Raw genomic sequence first — 18,698 nt, forward strand, 5'->3', positions numbered from 1 at the left:
ACCTCCGAGAGATTTAATGGAGGAAATCGGCAAGTCTGCAACTACAAAATCACTGACCGGCTTCATCTGATCGTGTTTGGGAGAGAGTCCGGGAAAGAGCTCGAGAGATTTCACTTCTTGATTTAGGAATTTAGGGTTCACACTTTCTATTTTTGAGTTTCAAATTTAAATTTCTTTAATTACAAAAAATATTTTCCCCCCAAAATCAGTAAATGGCGTGGATATATGATGTGGAAGTGTTTGGGTGATATGGAATTATGTGGGTGCTGGCATGTCGAAAGGGACAGGTGTCGTGTTTCTAGTAGTGCTAAGTGGCAGTAACGTAGCGGGCTATTAGTTTTTGGGCGAAAAACTTAACTGATGTACTAATTTGGTCTTTTTCCAAAATGGAAATACCTTCTGTGGAGTAATGCTACACATCATCCCCTTGTCCTCCTTTTGTCCTCCCAAATTTGATGTGGCTCTTAAAATTACCATTGAATTTATGATAGATCATTAGTGAATTTTGATTCAATGGTGATTTTAAGAGCCACATCAATTTTGGGAGGACAAAAGGTGGACAAGAGGATGATGTGTAGCATTACTCCCTTATGTGATGTGAATTGAAACCCAGGTGTTAAAAAATAAAATTTCCAAAACTCAGGTACTAAAAACGTATTTAACCCTTAAAAGTAAAAATAAGTTTCACGGCATGGTCAATTTTTGGGCCATAAACTCGTACCCACAACATTCAATTACGGATTCGGCTTCTGTGAGGGCACCATGGGTCGGCTTTCCCCGACGGTCGATGGCTTCGTTCTGGGAGGAGGCATCGCCAGCCTTGTATAAATTGGGGGGCCACCGTCACCCCACCAACAAAACACAGGTCCTTAAAAAACCTAGTAATTAGATAACATGGATCTTGCACCCGGATGCAGGGTTTGGAGACCGTGTTCTCTTCTTCATCCCACCCACCACCACCACCGCCACCACCACCATCACTGTCATTGCCATTGTTTACGCTTCTGTACGCACCATCACCATCACCATCACCATCACCATCACCATCACCACCACCACCACAACCAATTTAATGGTCACCACCATGTATGCCCCAAGATTACTTCTTCTTTCCCTCGAAACCCAGAATCTTCTGGTCCTGTTCCTCTTCCAAATAACTTGAACTACTTGAGGGCTTCTGGGTATGAAGAAGCTCGTGGTTCTGCCTCTCCGTAAGTTGCTCCAATTCAGTCCTTCTCCGCTCTTCTCAACTTACTTCATTTCATTTACCATATCATGGATTTTTTTATTTTTTTATTTTTTTTTTAATTGAAGAATCTTGCGACTGACACATTATTAAGCTTTTAACCCACTATGCACATAGACTCAGTGGAAATTAATGAGGCCAATTGGTTAATTTTTTAGAGGCCCTTCTTGTAGGTCTTTTCCCAAGCAATTGAGCTTCGTTTTGGTTCCTATAATAGAGCTGATGATTTTTGATGTTATATAGGAGACATTGAAGCTCCTCACCTGTTTCTCGATTAAATTTTCATGCTCCTTTGGTTGCTTTGACTCTTGACTCTTTTCATTACTTCTGGTGCTGCAAAAAAACCCAAGACCACCATTCAAGAAAGCCTGTTATAACTGTCTGGCTTACTTGGTCTAAAATGAGACGATATTTTTGGTTTTTATTTGTCAATTGGAACATGTTTTTGTTAAATAATCACTTATCCTAAAAGCTTAAGCCGAAAGGAAGAGGCAAATTTAATCACTTAATCAATACTTTAACAGTTTTGTGTGAAGTTGAAGTCAGCCCTTTCGCTCTTTCTAATGTGAAAAGAGCGAACAAATTTCCCTTTATTTTTCTCATCCAAATTGGTCTTTCATGGTGTCGTTTAAATAGGATGTTACAAGAGCAGGCCCATGAGGAGCTAGAAGAGGAAGATGATGATGACCCAGTTTTTGTTCTGACTGATGAGTGGAGAGAGTTCTTTGCAAAATCTGAAGCGAAGAGGAAATTAGGTAGTAGCTCTTCCCTCTGCATTTTTCATATTCTTGGAAGTTCCAGTTTGTAATAATTTGTGCCTATGTCCTACAGAGAAGAAGCAGGCTAAGAAGAAGGGGAAAAAATAAATACAGAATTTGGAGACATATTTGAATCATCTCAAGCATGAGAAGTTGGGGAGAATTCATATGGTAGCCCCACAGTTTTTCAAGAACTACACTTGTATTACATTTGGAGGTTAAGATGATAGTCATGGTATGAAAAATTTCTTGTTAAAGTCAAATGTGCCATTGCTGGGCTTAGATTTACATGTTATTGCTCCTCTATTACTATCAAAAAGGTTGGATTTGTATCTTTGTTCATGATCTCCAGGGCCAGTGTATTTTAGATTGAGAGCTTGGTATTGGCATCACCTTGCTAAGATGTATGATCTGTATAAGCCATGTCAATCATACAAGGAATAGAAGTTTATGGTTTGTGAAGTCATATCAGGCAGTGATCATATATATTTATGTATTCCCTAATAATCTGCATCTTCATTTCATTGATCAAAACAACAAATAAGAAAAAGAAATACATTGATGAGTGGCTAGATGTGGATGCAGTGAATAAGTGCAAAAGAAATATTCAGCAGTGTTCACTCCTTTTTGACGCTCTATACAACTTGTTAACTCATTCTGTCTCATATTATCATTCTATTCTTTTTCATTATCCTGTGGCTGTGGTGTTTGTTTGGCCTCATTTTCTTTTGGGAAAATTGTTAAATTTGCCCCTATAATTGTAACAAATAAATAAATAAACTTATAAATTCCTGTAGTACGCTTCTGTAACAAAATGATTCCTTCATATGAATTTCAGTCCATTTTTCGACCTAGTCTTGATGACACCCGCAAATAAAAAATTAGAAAAAAAACAAAAAAAAAAACAAAAAAAAAAAAACAGTTTGAGGGTGGTCAACCGGGCACCCCCTAAAAGCCAGTTCTAGGGGCGGCTAACAACCACCAGCGACCTCCCTTCGATCAATTCTGAGGGTGGTCAACTACCTCAAAATGGGGAAAAATGATCTAACACTCCAATTTTTTTTTTTTTTTTTTTTTTTTTTTTTTTTCTTTCTTTTTTTTTTTTTTTTTTTTTTTTTTTTTTAAGGTTTCTAGTTTAAAATAATTTTATAATTTCATAAGAACATCTAAAAATTGACTAGAATTTGTACGGAGAGATTATTTTGTAATAGAGGCAATTACGAATTTATAAGTTCATTTTTGAAACGGCAATAATCTATTGTTACAAGGTCAAACCATTTAACTTTTCCTTTTGTTTCAAATCTTTTTTTTTTTTTTTTTTTATTTTAAGAAGAAATTCATAGTGGCACAGTTGGAGACCAAGTTCTACTTAGAGACAAAATGGGCTCCAAAATTAGCCGGAGAATAGTGCGTTTAGAATTGTGATCTCGTAGGCAATAAGTACAATTTTAAACCAAATTGCATAATATAAATCGATTGGAAACTACGTTTTTAAAAATTGCGATTTCAAAACATAAGAAATCGACTTTTTTAAATTGCAAGCAAGAGGGTACTTTTTTGAAAACGCAAAATTTTAAAGACTAATTTACGATTTTAAAAGCTAAATCATGATTTTACCAAACACTTAGCTGTGGTTTTAAAAATCACTTTTTTAAATCGTACATTTTAAAATCATTATTTTAAATCGCACTTTTTAAAATTACAAACCCAAACGGTTTTCACATAGAATGGTATTTGGGTAATGAACATAGCTTGTCGTTTTGGCCACTGGAAATTCAATAGTAATCATCCTTGAAAACTTGTTAAAAACTAGCTTGTACAATTATATTAAGAAAATACTGGTTCTCATCATTAGAGACATATTTCGAATTAATTACTTGTAGTGTCAATGTATCTAACTAGCTTTGAACAAATCCAATTGACATTAAATCAGGTAAATGTTTGCATACATGGAAAAAGCTACAAGCAACTAGACTGATTTATCAACTAGCTTTTTCTTATGTGAACTTTGCCACATTAATCATCTCTTTCACAACATGGTGATCCTACAGAGCATGTCACCTCTAACATTTTCTGCCCCTTTTGACGAGTATGGCAGCAAGCTAACCCACTTTGCTTCATAAAGAGCGAGTTGATAGGCTTCCAATACCATAAAGACCAGCAACTCTATCTTGGTCCTAACAAAGATAAATAGCATCATTTTCCAACAGGAAGCAGAGTATCCTAACCATTTATGGCTTGAAATTTAGCTTGCTGACAGCAGCATTGATTCTCTCCTCTGAGATCATTCTGTGGTTTTCATAAAAGTCTAGTATCTCCATGGAGATATTTTTCACCTGTCAAAAACATGCACATCATTCATATAATTTTAGCAAGTTTAAAGAAAATATCTGGACCTTTTACAAGCTACAAAACCATGATCATGAACTCAATGGAAATCTATTGCAGCTTGTTAAATTACATGGCCACACATGCAATGCACAGAATGAAGCAAAGGATTTAGCATGTGCATATTAGACAATTTACATGATACTATTACCTATTTATTGCGTATGCTAGGTAAATTTCAGTCAAAGAACTAGAGATTCTCAAATTCGTGATAGGTACTTTACACCTATAAAATCAACTCCATCAAGAACCACACTCAATTTCTAGCCACCATTATTTGGCATGTCAACCTCTAGTTGCCCAGGAAATAAGAGAAACAGAAAAGAAAAAAAAAAAAAAGAAAAAAAAGAAAAGAAAAGACATTACATATATTCGAATTTAACAGTAGAGAGAACAGGGCATAATAATGAAGTTGTGGAGATTAAAAATGATACAGGCTACTTGAAAACGCTCCAAGACAAGCAATTTGGTCTTTGACTTCGAGATGAATCAAATAAAAGATAAAGATATCATTTTACAATTGAACACATATCAGCTGAAATATGACCCTAAATAGTGTTATGGTGAATCCGGATTTACATAACACCAAAATCTTGGTTAAAAGTTTGTCATGTTGAGTATCATTAATATTGGGCCCACGCTAGAATACTGATTTAAGCAAATGACTAGACAGCACTGCCTCCACAGAATCCTAATATCAGACCCTAACACTACATATCACTATATGTATTGCAGATTCCAATACATATAAACTGATACATGACTAAAGAGTACATAGCAATACCCTACTGGGGCCTAAGATCATAAGATTCTTTTGCCCCAAAAAACTGAGCTAGAACATACAGTTGATGAAAATTTAGATGGTCATAATGGCTGTTAAACTAGTATGATACATTTCATATGCAATTTTTATATGGTGTAATGAGCAAACACAAGGAAATAAGTGAACTTCATTTTTTTTCTTTTTTTCTTTTTCCTTTTTTTTTTTTCTTTTGATGAGTATTATACATAGTACAATTTTTAAGTTACACTTATATTCACAGGACAATGCCTATTTGTAAATTCAACTAATTTCATTACCTCTTCCAAAATTTACATATGGCACAAATGGTATCATTGCAAAGCATAGTGGATACAAATTAATAATATGCTTGGTTAGAGGGAAAGAGGAGGGAAGGGAAGAGGATTGAAGGAGAAAGGAAGGAGGGCGAGAACATTCTCATGTTTGGTTGGAGGGAAGGGATTCCCTTTTCTTTTGGCCCACCATTTGGCTTCCTCCCACTTTAGGAGGAAAGATGAGAGAGAAGAGATAGCACATTTGTTTTTATTTTTTTCTTAGCATGGGATTTAACTTTTTTACCTCCTTTCCCTCGTTTTCTCTGCAGTAAACCAAATTATCTAAATTTCGAAAACTAGGTTGAAGGCAGAGCCCTGATACTATGACTGGGACTTTTACATCGACCATGATATGAAATTAATGCTTTCAACCAAATGCTATGCCAGATAAGGGTCACACATTGCATAGCAAATAATGATATGTCCTCTAATAAAAAGGATGCCCAAAGAGGCTGCCAGTTTATGATTTTAATGTAAATTTAATTAAAATAAGAGGCAACAGAAAATAGATGAAAAGAACAGATTTAGCTTGGAAAAATTACCACATTCATATCAACACGGAGCTCTTCAAACCAGGCAGTGGTATCTTTTTCCTTGAGTACGCTAGCAATGTAAAGGCAAGCTAAAGCTATCAGATGTGGAGGATGTACAAGAATAAGGTCCATCTTGTAAGTGTCATTCACAAGTCCCCTGAATTTTCCACAAACATCACGGCTACATCATTTCCATGTCCTTGTAAATTAGTTGAAGCACGAAAATATTGTAAAACAAAGAAGGCCAACTATGCTTATGGGAATTGATTGCTGGCACAAAGAAAGGCATGCCATTAAATATATCAAGAGGAGGATGTAGAGATAGAGGTACAGCTATCTGCAATAATAATCAACTTTGATGAGCTCTTCTTCCACTTTTAAACTTTAAAAGGAGCAAAATCCTATCTTTATAAAGTAGAACAAAATCAATCTTTTTATGTGTTCTATAAAAATCTGACCATATTGACAGCGGAGAATCTAAGGAAGAGAGGATAAATATTGTGGACTAGGGTCGTGCATGTAAGAGTCATAGGGACACAACAGATCATTTTGACTAAATTGTATGGTGGCAATGGATCTATGAGCACTGGTGCTACTTATTTGGGGGTACAGCGGCTTATGCATAGAAGTTGTGGAAGTACATACATGTTGGAAATGCATGTTTTGTTAACATGCAAAATTTGAAGTGCTTCCCACTTTGTATTATGTAGATATTGTGGCAAGAACATGATAATTGAACATTTAACTGTCTTGACCTTAACCAGAAAACTCTCAAGATCTTAAGATCCCTGTATGATTGGATGAATGCTCTAGGCAGCCTTCATTGTAATTCCTTTTCAGATTTGTTTCATCTTTTAAATATTAGATTGTAAAATCTGGGAGAAGTCCGTATAAAATTGTATTGCTTATCAAAATGATAAAATTTAATTTCCTAAAACAAGAAAAGGTATGTTATCCATACATTTCACATGCAAGATACCAATCATTCTTGTATTTGTTGTCACTATATTCATAAAATAAAAAATAAAACTTGCTTATTCATCAAAATTTGTTGTCATTTATCAAGGAGCTTATTATCCTTCATTCTCCTCCCCCCATCCTATTTTTAATCTATTTATATATTTTTAAGATGGGGCTAAATTTGTTTCCCCCATTTTTGCTTAGTGCTTGCCGACAGCATGAATTTGTCAATTGAAATATCTTTCTTGTCTGTGGTCAGTCTCACATTTATCTTCTTCAGCCTTAAACTGATTTCTCCATGAACAGATGGTTTTCACAGGAATATGCAAACATTAAAGGCCCAAATAGGCCACGTAGGACCAAGGTTCATGTACCCTACCTTAACTATTAGTGTTTGTACATCTATGATAAACACAATGTAATACAGAAACTACAGAACGAGTGAAAAACTGCGCTAGGCATTTTTTGGAATTCAGACAGTGATCCTTCAAATGCCAATCTCCTAAATCACCACTTTAATATTTGCTTGAGAAATTCAAATGATGAAGATATATCTTAGTAAGCTTAGGGCTGGTTATCCACTTTTCATTCTTCTCTAAGGAAAGGTATAAGTTTCAAGTCAAGAATAGTTTGTTTAGTATTATATCAGGAAATTTCAGCTATCTAAGATTTAGATTTAGCCAGATATTAAATCTGAATCACGCAATTAACAGAACTGCAGGAATGCTGACTCCATCTTCACCAAAAAGAAGAAACAGCCCATAAAAAAAAGGGTTACTTACCTTTTCCCCTACTCAACTACCATTCAACCACTTATCACACTCAACCTCCTTGAACTACCATTTTCTTACAAAAAATCCTGCCGTTTGTCAAAATCATTAAATCAGATGGAACATGCATTTTTTTAGATGTAAAAGGATGAAAATACCCTCAAATAAAAAATACAAAAATTCATAAAAGTGTATGAATTTCTTTTTCTTTTTCTTTTTTTCTTTTTTTTTTTTTTTTTTGAGTTCTTCCTTTTTTTTATACTTTATTTTTTAAAAAAAAATTCCGTCATTTTTTCGATTTTTATTGTTTTTTTTTTTTTTTTTTTTTTGCATTTTTAAACTGTAAGGATATTTAAGTAAATTTTGTTTCTAAACTTAAGGTATTTTCATCATGTCACGTTTTTTAATGATTTTGACTACCGGAGGGGGTTGTTTGCAAATGAATGATAGTTTAAGGCAGTTGAGTGTAACATATTGTAGTTCGTGGAGACAATGTGTAAATGAGTGATGGTTGAGAGGGGAAAGGTGATTAACCAGAAAAAAAATAAAAAATAAAAAATCACTGGCTTGCCTATGGGCCATTTGACCTGACAGAAGATTGACCTCCCTCCCACTACCCATACCATATATATAAAATAAATAAACAGACATTGACAGAACATATTTGGACAAAATTATCTCAAATATCCTTGGAAACAACAAAACTACCTAACAGGGGATGAACCCTCACAGATTGACCTTTTTTTTTTTTTTTTTTTCTTTTTTTGCTGTTTTCCTTTTCTTTTCGTTTCTTTCCCTTTCTTTTTTCTTTTCTGCTCCATGACCTCACCTCTCTTGCGTGTTGACAAGATAAAAATAGAACCCTAATTTATTTTTAACTCAAGCTCTTTTCCAAAATATATTATATGCGGTTTTAATGAAATTTCATAATCCATCCCAACTACACTTATGCATGCAAGACATGTAGAAAAAAGGCTATTAAAATAAAATAAATAGTTGGAAGACAACTATAGCAGGATTAGAAAAGCTATATGTTTTCCTGAGAAGGAAAAGTAACAAAGTGATAAGCATGGTGATAAGTGTCCTGGCAGAAACCTCAGAATATTGAATATGCTGCAAATTGGACTCTTACCAAGTTATTTGAGTCATAATTATATCATTCAGGCCTGCATCATGAAGCAACCTGACAAAGCAAGGAAAAAAGAAAGAACAATTGTTACCTTTTTTTTTTTTTTTGGATGAAACCATTGATGAAACCATTGTTACTTTTTTGATGAATAATAATTTATTGATGAAGAAGTAAGCTCGCATACACGAAAAGTATACAAAAGAAGCAACCACCTTAATGGGGTTGAAAATTTAAAGTTAACAAGATCTACAAGAGACGAGGAAGAGAAATTAGGAACAAAAGATATAGCCCAATCTAAAAGGGAACTCAAGGAGGAGAATTTTAATTGTAGCGCATTAGACTTGCAGTCTTAGAAAAGACATCGATTTCTTTATCTCCAAATACTCCACATAAGTAAAGTAGGGATGACTTTCCATATGGCCTCGTTGGATTGACTCTGCCCTTGCATCTTCCAACATTGAACTAGCTCTAGAATATTGCTAGGCATGACCCACGAGACTCCAAATAAGATAAGAACAAAGTGCCACATCTCCTTAGTAAACTCGCAATGAATGAGAATGTGGTTTATAGTCTCCTCGCTCTTTTTGCAAAGACAACACCAATTGACAAGTGTAAGACCCCACCTCCGAAGGCTATCAATAGTAAGAATTTTACCCAAAGCTGTTGTCCAAGTGAAGAAAGCAATACGAGGTGGAACCTTCACCTTCCAAATGCTCTTCCAAAGAAAATGGGAAGACTCTCTAGACTATAAAGTATAGTAATAGCTCTTCACTTCAAACCTGTGGTTACGAGCTGGGCACCACAAAATGTTATCTGTCTATCTCAAGTGGGTTTTCGTTGAGTATAATAGATTGAGGAATGCGACTCAAGCTCCCAATCCTAGAGCGCCCTAAGAAAAATCAGGTTCCAATGGATATAAGCGCCGAAAGAGTCCCTATAATCCGACACTGAGGCCTCTTTATCTTGAGTTATGGAATAGATTTCTGGGAATAGAAACTCGAGAGTCGCTTCTCCACACCACACATCCTGCTAGAGATGAAGGTGACATCCATCCCCTACTCTGTAAGAGACCAAGTTTGAGAAACACCCCCAGTCGTTTCTAATGTTCCTCCAAAGTGCCACCCCATATAGCGCTCGAGTTTCCTCAGAACACCAGCCACTTCTCTAAATCTCATACTTCTCCACAATCGCCTGTCTCCATAAGGAACTCTTCTTGAGCAAATCTCCAAAGCCATTTACTCAATGAAGTTCTATTGAACAGCATGAGGTTTTTCACACCCAGCCCTTCTCTAGAAATTGGGGAGCAAACAGACTTCCATTTCACTAGATTAAGCTTTTGCTCTCAATCAAAACCATTCCAAAGAAAGTCTCTTTGAATGCGCTCCAATCTTCTAGCTATACTAGCAGGTAAGTGGAAATGGGACATGAAGTACGTTGGTAAACTAGAAAGCGTGCTCTTGATAAGAGTAAGATGGCCACCTCTACACAAATAAATCTTCTTCCAACTAGCCAATCTTTTTTCAATTTTCTCCACTACCCCATCCAAAATAGCTTTTGACTTGAAAGGAGCACCCAGAAGGAGACCCAAATACTTCAATGGAAGGGAAGAAATAGTATAGTTCAGAATGTCAACCAACTCTTCCTGATTCGGTACTTTACCGACTGCAACTAACTCTGACTTCCGAAGGTTGATCTTCAAGCCTGAAATAGCCTCCAAACATAGAAGGATATGATCCAGATTAAGAATCTGGTCTCGATCTGAATCGCACATAATAAGAGTGTCATTTGCAAAAAAAATGTGACAGATCTCCAAAGTGGTTGTGTTATGGAGGTCAACATGGAATCCAGATAAATAGTCCCGACTTAGCTCTAGACAACATCCTGCTAAGAGCCTCCATGATAGTGACAAAAAGGAGAGGCGAAAGCAGGTCCCCTTGACGAATGCCTCTGGAGCTTGCAAAGAAGGACAAAGATTTCCTCCAAACTATGTTTGAGGAATTTCCTCTAACCCAATCTGTAAAAAATGACATGTATCCCTTAGCATGTGAGAAACACGTGTTTTTTAATAGCATGTGAGATATACATGCTTTTTTTATAAAATTTCTTCCAACTTTGTCCCCATTATTAAACAACATGTGCTTTTCACATGCTCAAGGGACACATCATTTTTATAAATTGGGTTGAAGGAAGTTCCATCCAACCCAGTTTGGAGGAAAACTCTATCCCGCAAAGAAACCATCCGGGTTGCCATTGATCAAAATAGAGAAACGGGATGTGGATATACAGGCATGTACCTAATTTAACAACACGATCATCTAAAAGTTGGATATCAACTAGAAGTTAAGAATTTGAAGACCAACAGCATTAACATTTCGGCCAAAATATTTAATATAAGATATGCAGATACAAATCACAAGACAAACATGCTTTGATCACAAATAAGGACACAGTAAGTGATACTATACGGTAAAATCCAACTGTCTAATCAATTGTGGCCAAAAAGATGGAGGAACAGGAGAACGAAAATTTAGTTCTTGGAGCTTAAATAAGGTGAGATACCAAGTCAAAACTGAAAATGACTGTAACTGAAATGGATCACATGGATTTTACAAGATGTTATCTTCGCAATCAAATGATTCATCAAGTTGATCAATCAACTTTATTTGTGAGTTAAATAGACCTTGACGTAGCTCACCTCTAATCAGATAAGAGTATAAATTAATTCATGGAAGAGAAAAACCAATTATGTCACAACCATTCAAAAAATGTTTAAGATATGTGATAAAGAGGATGAAATACTGACTGAGACAATGCTCGGTAAGGATGGAATACAACTAAATAGTAGTTGAGTGCTTCTAAGATCTTCATTTCCATTTCAAGGATGTCTTTGATCTCATACCTATGCTTTTCATCAGCATCTGTGAAACGAAGAAAAGGTTGGTTCTAAGCACTTCACACAATAAGTAGAATGTCAAAAATGAATCAGGAGGGAATTCAAATGATTTAGTCTATTAAGTTCAGTATCAAGTACGCATTTTTTTAAGGTAAAATACGAGAAGCCTGGCCTGCACTGTGCTTTCTTCTGCTTTTGATGCAAGGTACAAGCAGGTTGGAGCCACGAGACGTGGATCATATTCTGTCATACTCTTTCTGAAAGAACAAAAGGCAGGTAAGTTTAGAAAGCGAAAGCACCTATGGGTTTTAAGCAAATAAGGATAATATTAGTGGTGAGGAGTGTTAAGGTTCCTACAAAATTTAGGTTGAATATTTTTTTTCTTTTTTTATGCAGTAAACCAATTGATGGAAAATTACTGTTTTAAACTTCCAATAGATAAGCACTAGAAACTGGCTTAGTATAGATATGCTGAATTATTCAGGATTAATGCAACTATTGCTCACACTTTGGCATGGGTTTGGTTTGCGGAATGAGTATTCCATTAGAAAAGGGAATAGTTGTTCCTGGAACTGAAAGAGAGACAAATTGAATAGTTATTTGTACTCCTTAGTTTGGTGACAGGACATATACTTTAATTGGAATCGAATCAAAAATACTAAAAAAATCATACATTATTTTTTTACTTTTTAAAAAAAAATAAAAAAGCACCACCCCCGGCTCCATCTGTGGGTGGCCGACCACCCAATTGAGAAAATAGAAAATAATATTAGTTTTTCCTAAAAAATGTAGTCAACTCCTCTCATTTTTTAGAGGAATAGGCATTCCTCTTCGTAAGGGAATAGTTATTCCAATGGAAATAACTATTGCAAGAAATATACCCCTACCAAATAAAGGAATAAATATTCTATAGTAATAATCATTCCATTCCAAAGGTCTATTCCGCAAACCAAACGAGTCCTTAGGGTTATGAACAAGAAGCAAATCAGCATAACAACATTGCCCTATTAATTTAGGTTATATCGTGTATAACCAAAGATGAGATGAATAAAGCAACTAATTGAGCATGATTACATATGCTTTGTAATGACATGTTATATGAATAATATTAGAAGTGCAATAAGTTGAAAAAGATAAGGGAAAAAATAAAAAAATAAAAAAAAATTAAATAAAAAAATAAAAAATAAAATCTCTTAGCTATTAACCAGTATCACATAATACAATGAACTAGTATTAATCAATTATCAGGTGGTTATTACAAATTCATATGAACTTCATAGCTTGCGGTCACTAACCAAGTTTATTTCCCTCAACGGGGTAATTACTTAAATACCTGGTGTAAACTCGTCTCATATATGATACTGCAGTAGCTACAACCCTGAAAAATTTGACTAGTATATTAGAGATCCAGTCAATTGGTGAAATTAGTTAAATACAATATTTATTTACAACAATTTTGAAGAGTTAATGACTTATCAAAAAATACAATTTTGAAAAGTTAATGACTTATCAAAAAAATTAAAAAAAAAAAAAAAAAAGACAATTTTGAAACATTAATGAAATAAATTTTAATGAATTAATAGCTTTTCTGAGGATCCAGAATATACAAAAACAACAATGATATAATAGTACCTAATTGCCCAATAATTCTTTTAAAAAATCAATTACATTCCAAATCTATGCGCAAATTCTAGAAGCAGTAACACTGGGGGCATCTCACATACAAGTCAATAATGTTGGGAATAGGTGAATAAACTTCAGAAGTAGATCCTAAGTAGCAAGTCACTAAGACTAGAGAGGTTCAAATAAGACAGCACCCATTATTTGCCAATCAGTCAAAACAAGCTTTGAGCATATTGAAAATGGGGTTTAATCAATTTAGCCATCAAGGCTGGTTCATTTCTGATGTTCTGTTCCAGAATAAGTGACCTTTGTGATTACCAATAAGCATCAGCCATCCTTCCATTAAAATCAAATTTTCTTTTAGCAAGCCTGGCCATCACAAAGTAAATGTATTTAAGTAAGGACGACACCTACAATTTTATACCCCCCAGAACATCAACAAACAAGGTTCTAGATCATGCATTTTGGACTTGGTTAGACCTTATTCAATTACAAAAGAAATTAAATTGCAACATCACCTTTCATCAAAAATACTCCCACAATCTTTAATGAAACATAATATGGTATTACCATAAATCAAGCCGATTTCAATCGAAATGTTTCATCTTCTTGATGCATTAAAGGAACTTGTTTGAAAAACTCTCAAACTTCTCTCAAAATGGAATTTCTAAAGGGCATTATTACTATACTTCATGTATACCAGTTTTTGCACCAACCACAAGGTAGAACAGCCAGAGATTCCGATTATCTAATAACTAGGAAATAGAATTATAATTAAACCTTTTAAGAAGCTACCACAGTTAATCACTGTCAAGATTAACAAACTTCTGAACAGTGTCACGCACCCTAAAAATTACATGTGAACCACAACTGCAAGAAACCATCAAAGCAGAGGGGAAAAAGACTAGCAGTTCTATTTGTAAAATGAAAATCAAAAGCATAATAATGAAAAAAAAAAAAAAAAAAAAAAAACAGGTAGTTTAAGCATCATTAGGAGAATAAGTTGAGACCTTTGCCTCACTTTTACAAATTGCGCCAATTTCAATATATCTGAAAAGAAAGTTAAAAAAGAAAATGTAAACTGATTTAGATATTGGATAAAAAAAAAAATTATTAGCAGTATCATGTATGTGCATGTGAGTGTCAAGATGTGTTCATCAAGAAAATACCAGGATTGATAATTCTATGATTCTAAATGGTAAGTTTAAATAATCTTCAGTCCACCGCAAAAACACAATCAACAAAGAAAGTTCATAAAATCTAGAACCATAAGAGATGATGTAAAGCCAGTAATTTACCAGCAATTTCCAACAGAAACCTATTCCTGTCAATTAAACACACGGACACACATGCACAGAGAGAGAGAAAGTGAAAACACCCATTTTCTCTTATACATCTAGTAGCACAAGAAATTCCAAGCAACAAGTTAATAGCCCTATTCTGAACATAAAACGTTGGCATCATGTTTCGCAGTTAAGTCTTGTCGAAACCTATTACATTCAATGGAAGGAAAGCCCTAATTCTAATCAAACATAGTCTAATTCCTATCGATTTCATTAACAAACCCTTATCATGTACAATACTAAACTAATTATAATATCACCTTCCATGACACGGATGCAACTTTCACTAGTCAGTCTTGGAGTTCTTGGTGGAAAAAGAAAAGGCAAATTGAAAATCTCGATGCAACATATAACCAATAAAAAAAAAATAGCATGCTAAAATAAACTTTATCCAGAAAAAGGGTACTCACAAAATAAATCTAACAATTCAAGCATGAACCGTCAATATTTCCATCAATTAAAAAATTAATTAAAAAAAAAAAAAAACATTTAAAACCTAGATGAAATCCAAGAAGCCAGAAACAAAATATTTGATTGAAATCAAAATCAAACAAAACGGTGAGACGGGAATGGAAAGATCATACTATTGGCCATGTGCATCTTTATGAGCTTGAAATCCTCAAGAGTGATTCCCTTCTCTTTATCAAGTGGGTGCACTACATCCACCTCTTCCTGCTCCAAAAGCTGTTTCCTTTAAAACACAAAACACACCCAAATTCAGAAACAATGAAAACAAACACACCCAAATTCAAAAACAAGAACAACAGAATCAACGTAATCAAAAACATAGAAAACAAAGCAAAGATATTGTGTCGGAAAGATACCCAAATTCAGAAACAAGAAATAGAGAAACACCCAAGATATTGTATTGGAAACATACTGGTGAGAGGATGACCAGAAATTGGCAGCCATGTTTGGATCAGAGATGAAACAGATTCTGAGAGTTCCTTCTGTGTAGAAGTTGAAATGGCTTCGATCCTTCAATGTAGAAGCAAAAAGCACAGGACTCGAAGTCCGGGTCCTGGAACACTCCCTTTCGGATCCAGATAAACCAATCTGGATCCCAAAAAACGGCCTTGAGATTTGAGACGGGCCTAAGCTTGAAAGTCTAATAACAAAGTAATAATTTAATTATTTAGACCAAAAAAACCAAAACAAGAGAAAAAATACAAAATAAATTTCGACATACTTCTCTTTTTAACCTTATAGCTTAATGTTTTTGGAGAATATTTACCTATATTTGGCTCCCAAATAATTTATATGAGATTAATGTTATAATTTATATTTTTATATTATAGCTATCCCACTTGCCACAAGATTGATGTGGTTTTCTCAAACGATCCCTTAATTTCTTTTTTTAAAAAAAAAAAAAAGAATTGTTTAAGAATATCGTGTTTACATTATTGAATAATTATGAGATAAAAATGTGATTTCTAACATTATTCTTAATATTATGAATAGAATATATTAAGCATTTCTATGCTATATTATATAGGCGTATATGTAGTTTTGTGTATTATACACATATATGTATAATAGAAATTTCTTTGAAAACTATGAACTAAAGAAATTAAAAATATTTTTAACCTTATGTTAAAAATATAAATGTCTGTAACGTATGGAATGAAGTTGGTTCCTCAAAAACTTTTAAAACAGTAGGAATTATGAATAAAAGCAATTGGGTTTCCATTCAAATCCAAGTTGAATTCAAGGGAAAATGGATGTTGTTGGTCCTTTTTATTTTTTTGAGCAAATGAGAAAATAAAATTACATGCTATAGCACTACCATGAGCTTCCCTTAAATTTTTCTTAAATGTAGGAAATTAAATTACTTTTAAGAGTTTTCACTACATTTAAAGAAAAAAATGAGTTTTAAAAAAGCTGCCGGTAATACTCTTAGGATAAATCTTGTATTAACAAGTAGAATAAAAGGAAGGGTAAGGATAGTGGGATGGATTTTAAAGCATTGGAGGAGTAAGACTGTGACGTCCCACATCGTCTGGGAATGAAGATGTGCTTATATGTATAAATGCACCATTTATGACACAACGTGTTTTAAAGCCGTGATGGCGATGAACTTATCAGAACTCCGCAGTTAAGCGTGCTTCTGCGAGAGCAATCTCAGGATGGGTGACCTCCTGGGAAGTCTGGTTTGGGGAGCCAAAAGTGGACAATATTGTGTCATTGAGGATGGGTTGTTACAAAGACTACTATTGAACCAAGTTTATGGGTGTTAGAATTGGGATATTATGCTTGTTGTGAGTAGACTCTCTCTCTCTAAAATAAAAATATGTTGGTCAGTTGGTGTTTGGTAAAGGAAGATGTTAACAATTAGGAAAAAAATGTTTCATAGGTACATGACGTATGATTTTTTATTATTTGGTTTAAATTTGATTGATTTGCTTCATAAGATTTCAATTGTTATTAGATAGATCATTATGTCTAACTTTCCTTAAATATTTAACTGTAGTACCACATCATACCCGATCAATCTTGGATATGGAAGAATAATAGGATCTATCATTTTCCATTCCTCTTCCTTTTCTCCTTATTAAATATCCAAACACAAAGGGATTAAAATTTTTGCAAAATTCCTTTCTCTTGCTTCTATTCCCTCATCCCAATATACCATAAGAGAATCATGCCAATTAGTCCTCCTACCAAATCCAATCTCTCTCTCTCTCTCTCTCTCTACATATATATATATATATATATCAAAATTAACCTAATGTATCGACATCATAATTAAGGTTAAGACATTAAGAGTACAATCTCTATTTTATATCAAAATAAAGAAGAAAGGTTGGCTGCAAGGCTGTTACAATAATGTGATAAAAAGGTTCAGTTCCAAGTTCTTGTTGCGCGTGCTTGCCTGCTAAAATTCTCAATTTTATTTACTTTCAAAAGTTTATTACAATATGTCTCTCATTGCATAGTTTGGTTGGAAGTTTCACACCAACTCCAACAGTGCGCTGGTGGCTAAACTGAGAGGCAAGTATCTCAGAACTGGCTCTTTCCTCCCCCTTCTCCCCCCCCCCCCCCCGGTTCAATTCCCCATTCTTCAGCCTCATGGCTTTGGAAAGGTATACTTAAAACCCAAAACCTATCTATCAAGTAGGGCTATGCAGCGGTTCGGAAGTCGGTTAATCGGTCAAGTCGGTTAATCGGTTAACCGACTTAAGTCTGTTAATTACCCCACATTTAACCGACAAGAAAAATTTCCGAAATTTTCTGTTAAGGCGGTTTAGGTATACTTAAAACCCAAAACCTATCTATCAAGTAGGGCTGTGCAACGGTTTGGAAGTCGGTTAATCGGTTAACCGACCAAGTTGATTAAGTCTGTTAATTACCCGACATTTAACCGACAAGAAAAATTTCTGAAATTTTCGGTTAAGGCGGTTTAAGCGGTTAGGGCGGTCGGTTGGCGGTCGGTAAAGGTTTCGGTTAACGGTCGGTTAATCGGTTTTGGGCCTCATTTTTTTTTTTGGGCCTCTTTTTTTTTTTTGGCCTTTTTTTTTTTGCCTCATTTTTTTTATGGGCCAAAATTCAAAAAAAAATAAAAATAATTTTAAAGCCTTTAATCTTTATGCAATTATGCTTGAAGCTTGATTTGTTTCCAAATTGATTCAATCATTCAAATTTCAGCTTTGTTGATTTGTTTCCAAATTGAAATATTGGTCTGTCACTGTCAGTGGTTTTTCTTTTTGCGTTTTGTGGATCATTTCTAAATTATTTGACAGAAAATGATATATGTGCATAAATGATTAAGAATGGTCTTAGCATTCCCTGTGGTTGTATTAGAGCTGCAAGCCTGCAAGTGAAAAATGGGAAAACCGAAAACGTGCTGTGGTCCAGTGGTCCTATTTTCACACAGCAAAATGGTCTTGAAACAAACAATAGCCAAGTCAAAAAAATTCTAATGACAGGCTTTGACAGCTG

The 18,698-nt window shown here is 34.5% G+C and overlaps 2 protein-coding genes across 2 annotated transcripts; one reads left to right on the forward strand and one right to left on the reverse strand.

The window, feature by feature from the left end:
- Nucleotides 1-700: 700 nt before the first annotated feature.
- On the forward strand, nt 701-2,490 carry LOC133880172 (uncharacterized). The gene is made up of 3 exons (XM_062319069.1): nt 701-1,211; nt 1,883-2,001; nt 2,078-2,490. The coding sequence occupies exons 1-3, from the start codon at nt 895-897 to the stop codon at nt 2,110-2,112; spliced, it is 471 nt and encodes a 156-aa protein (XP_062175053.1). The 5' UTR covers nt 701-894; the 3' UTR covers nt 2,113-2,490.
- A 1,417-nt stretch (nt 2,491-3,907) lies between these two features.
- On the reverse strand, nt 3,908-15,851 carry LOC133879645 (cyclin-C1-2-like). Its single transcript, XM_062318289.1, has 9 exons — nt 15,640-15,851; nt 15,344-15,450; nt 14,427-14,466; nt 13,127-13,171; nt 11,932-12,050; nt 11,704-11,818; nt 8,904-8,954; nt 6,051-6,198; nt 3,908-4,340 (listed from the first exon to the last, which is right to left on the reverse strand). Exons 1-9 carry the CDS (start codon nt 15,669-15,671, stop codon nt 4,236-4,238), a joined length of 762 nt encoding a protein of 253 aa, XP_062174273.1. The 5' UTR covers nt 15,672-15,851; the 3' UTR covers nt 3,908-4,235.
- Nucleotides 15,852-18,698: the final 2,847 nt, after the last annotated feature.

Source organism: Alnus glutinosa, chromosome 10 (assembly GCF_958979055.1).
Source record: "Alnus glutinosa chromosome 10, dhAlnGlut1.1, whole genome shotgun sequence".
Classification (NCBI taxonomy): Eukaryota; Viridiplantae; Streptophyta; class Magnoliopsida; order Fagales; family Betulaceae; genus Alnus; species Alnus glutinosa.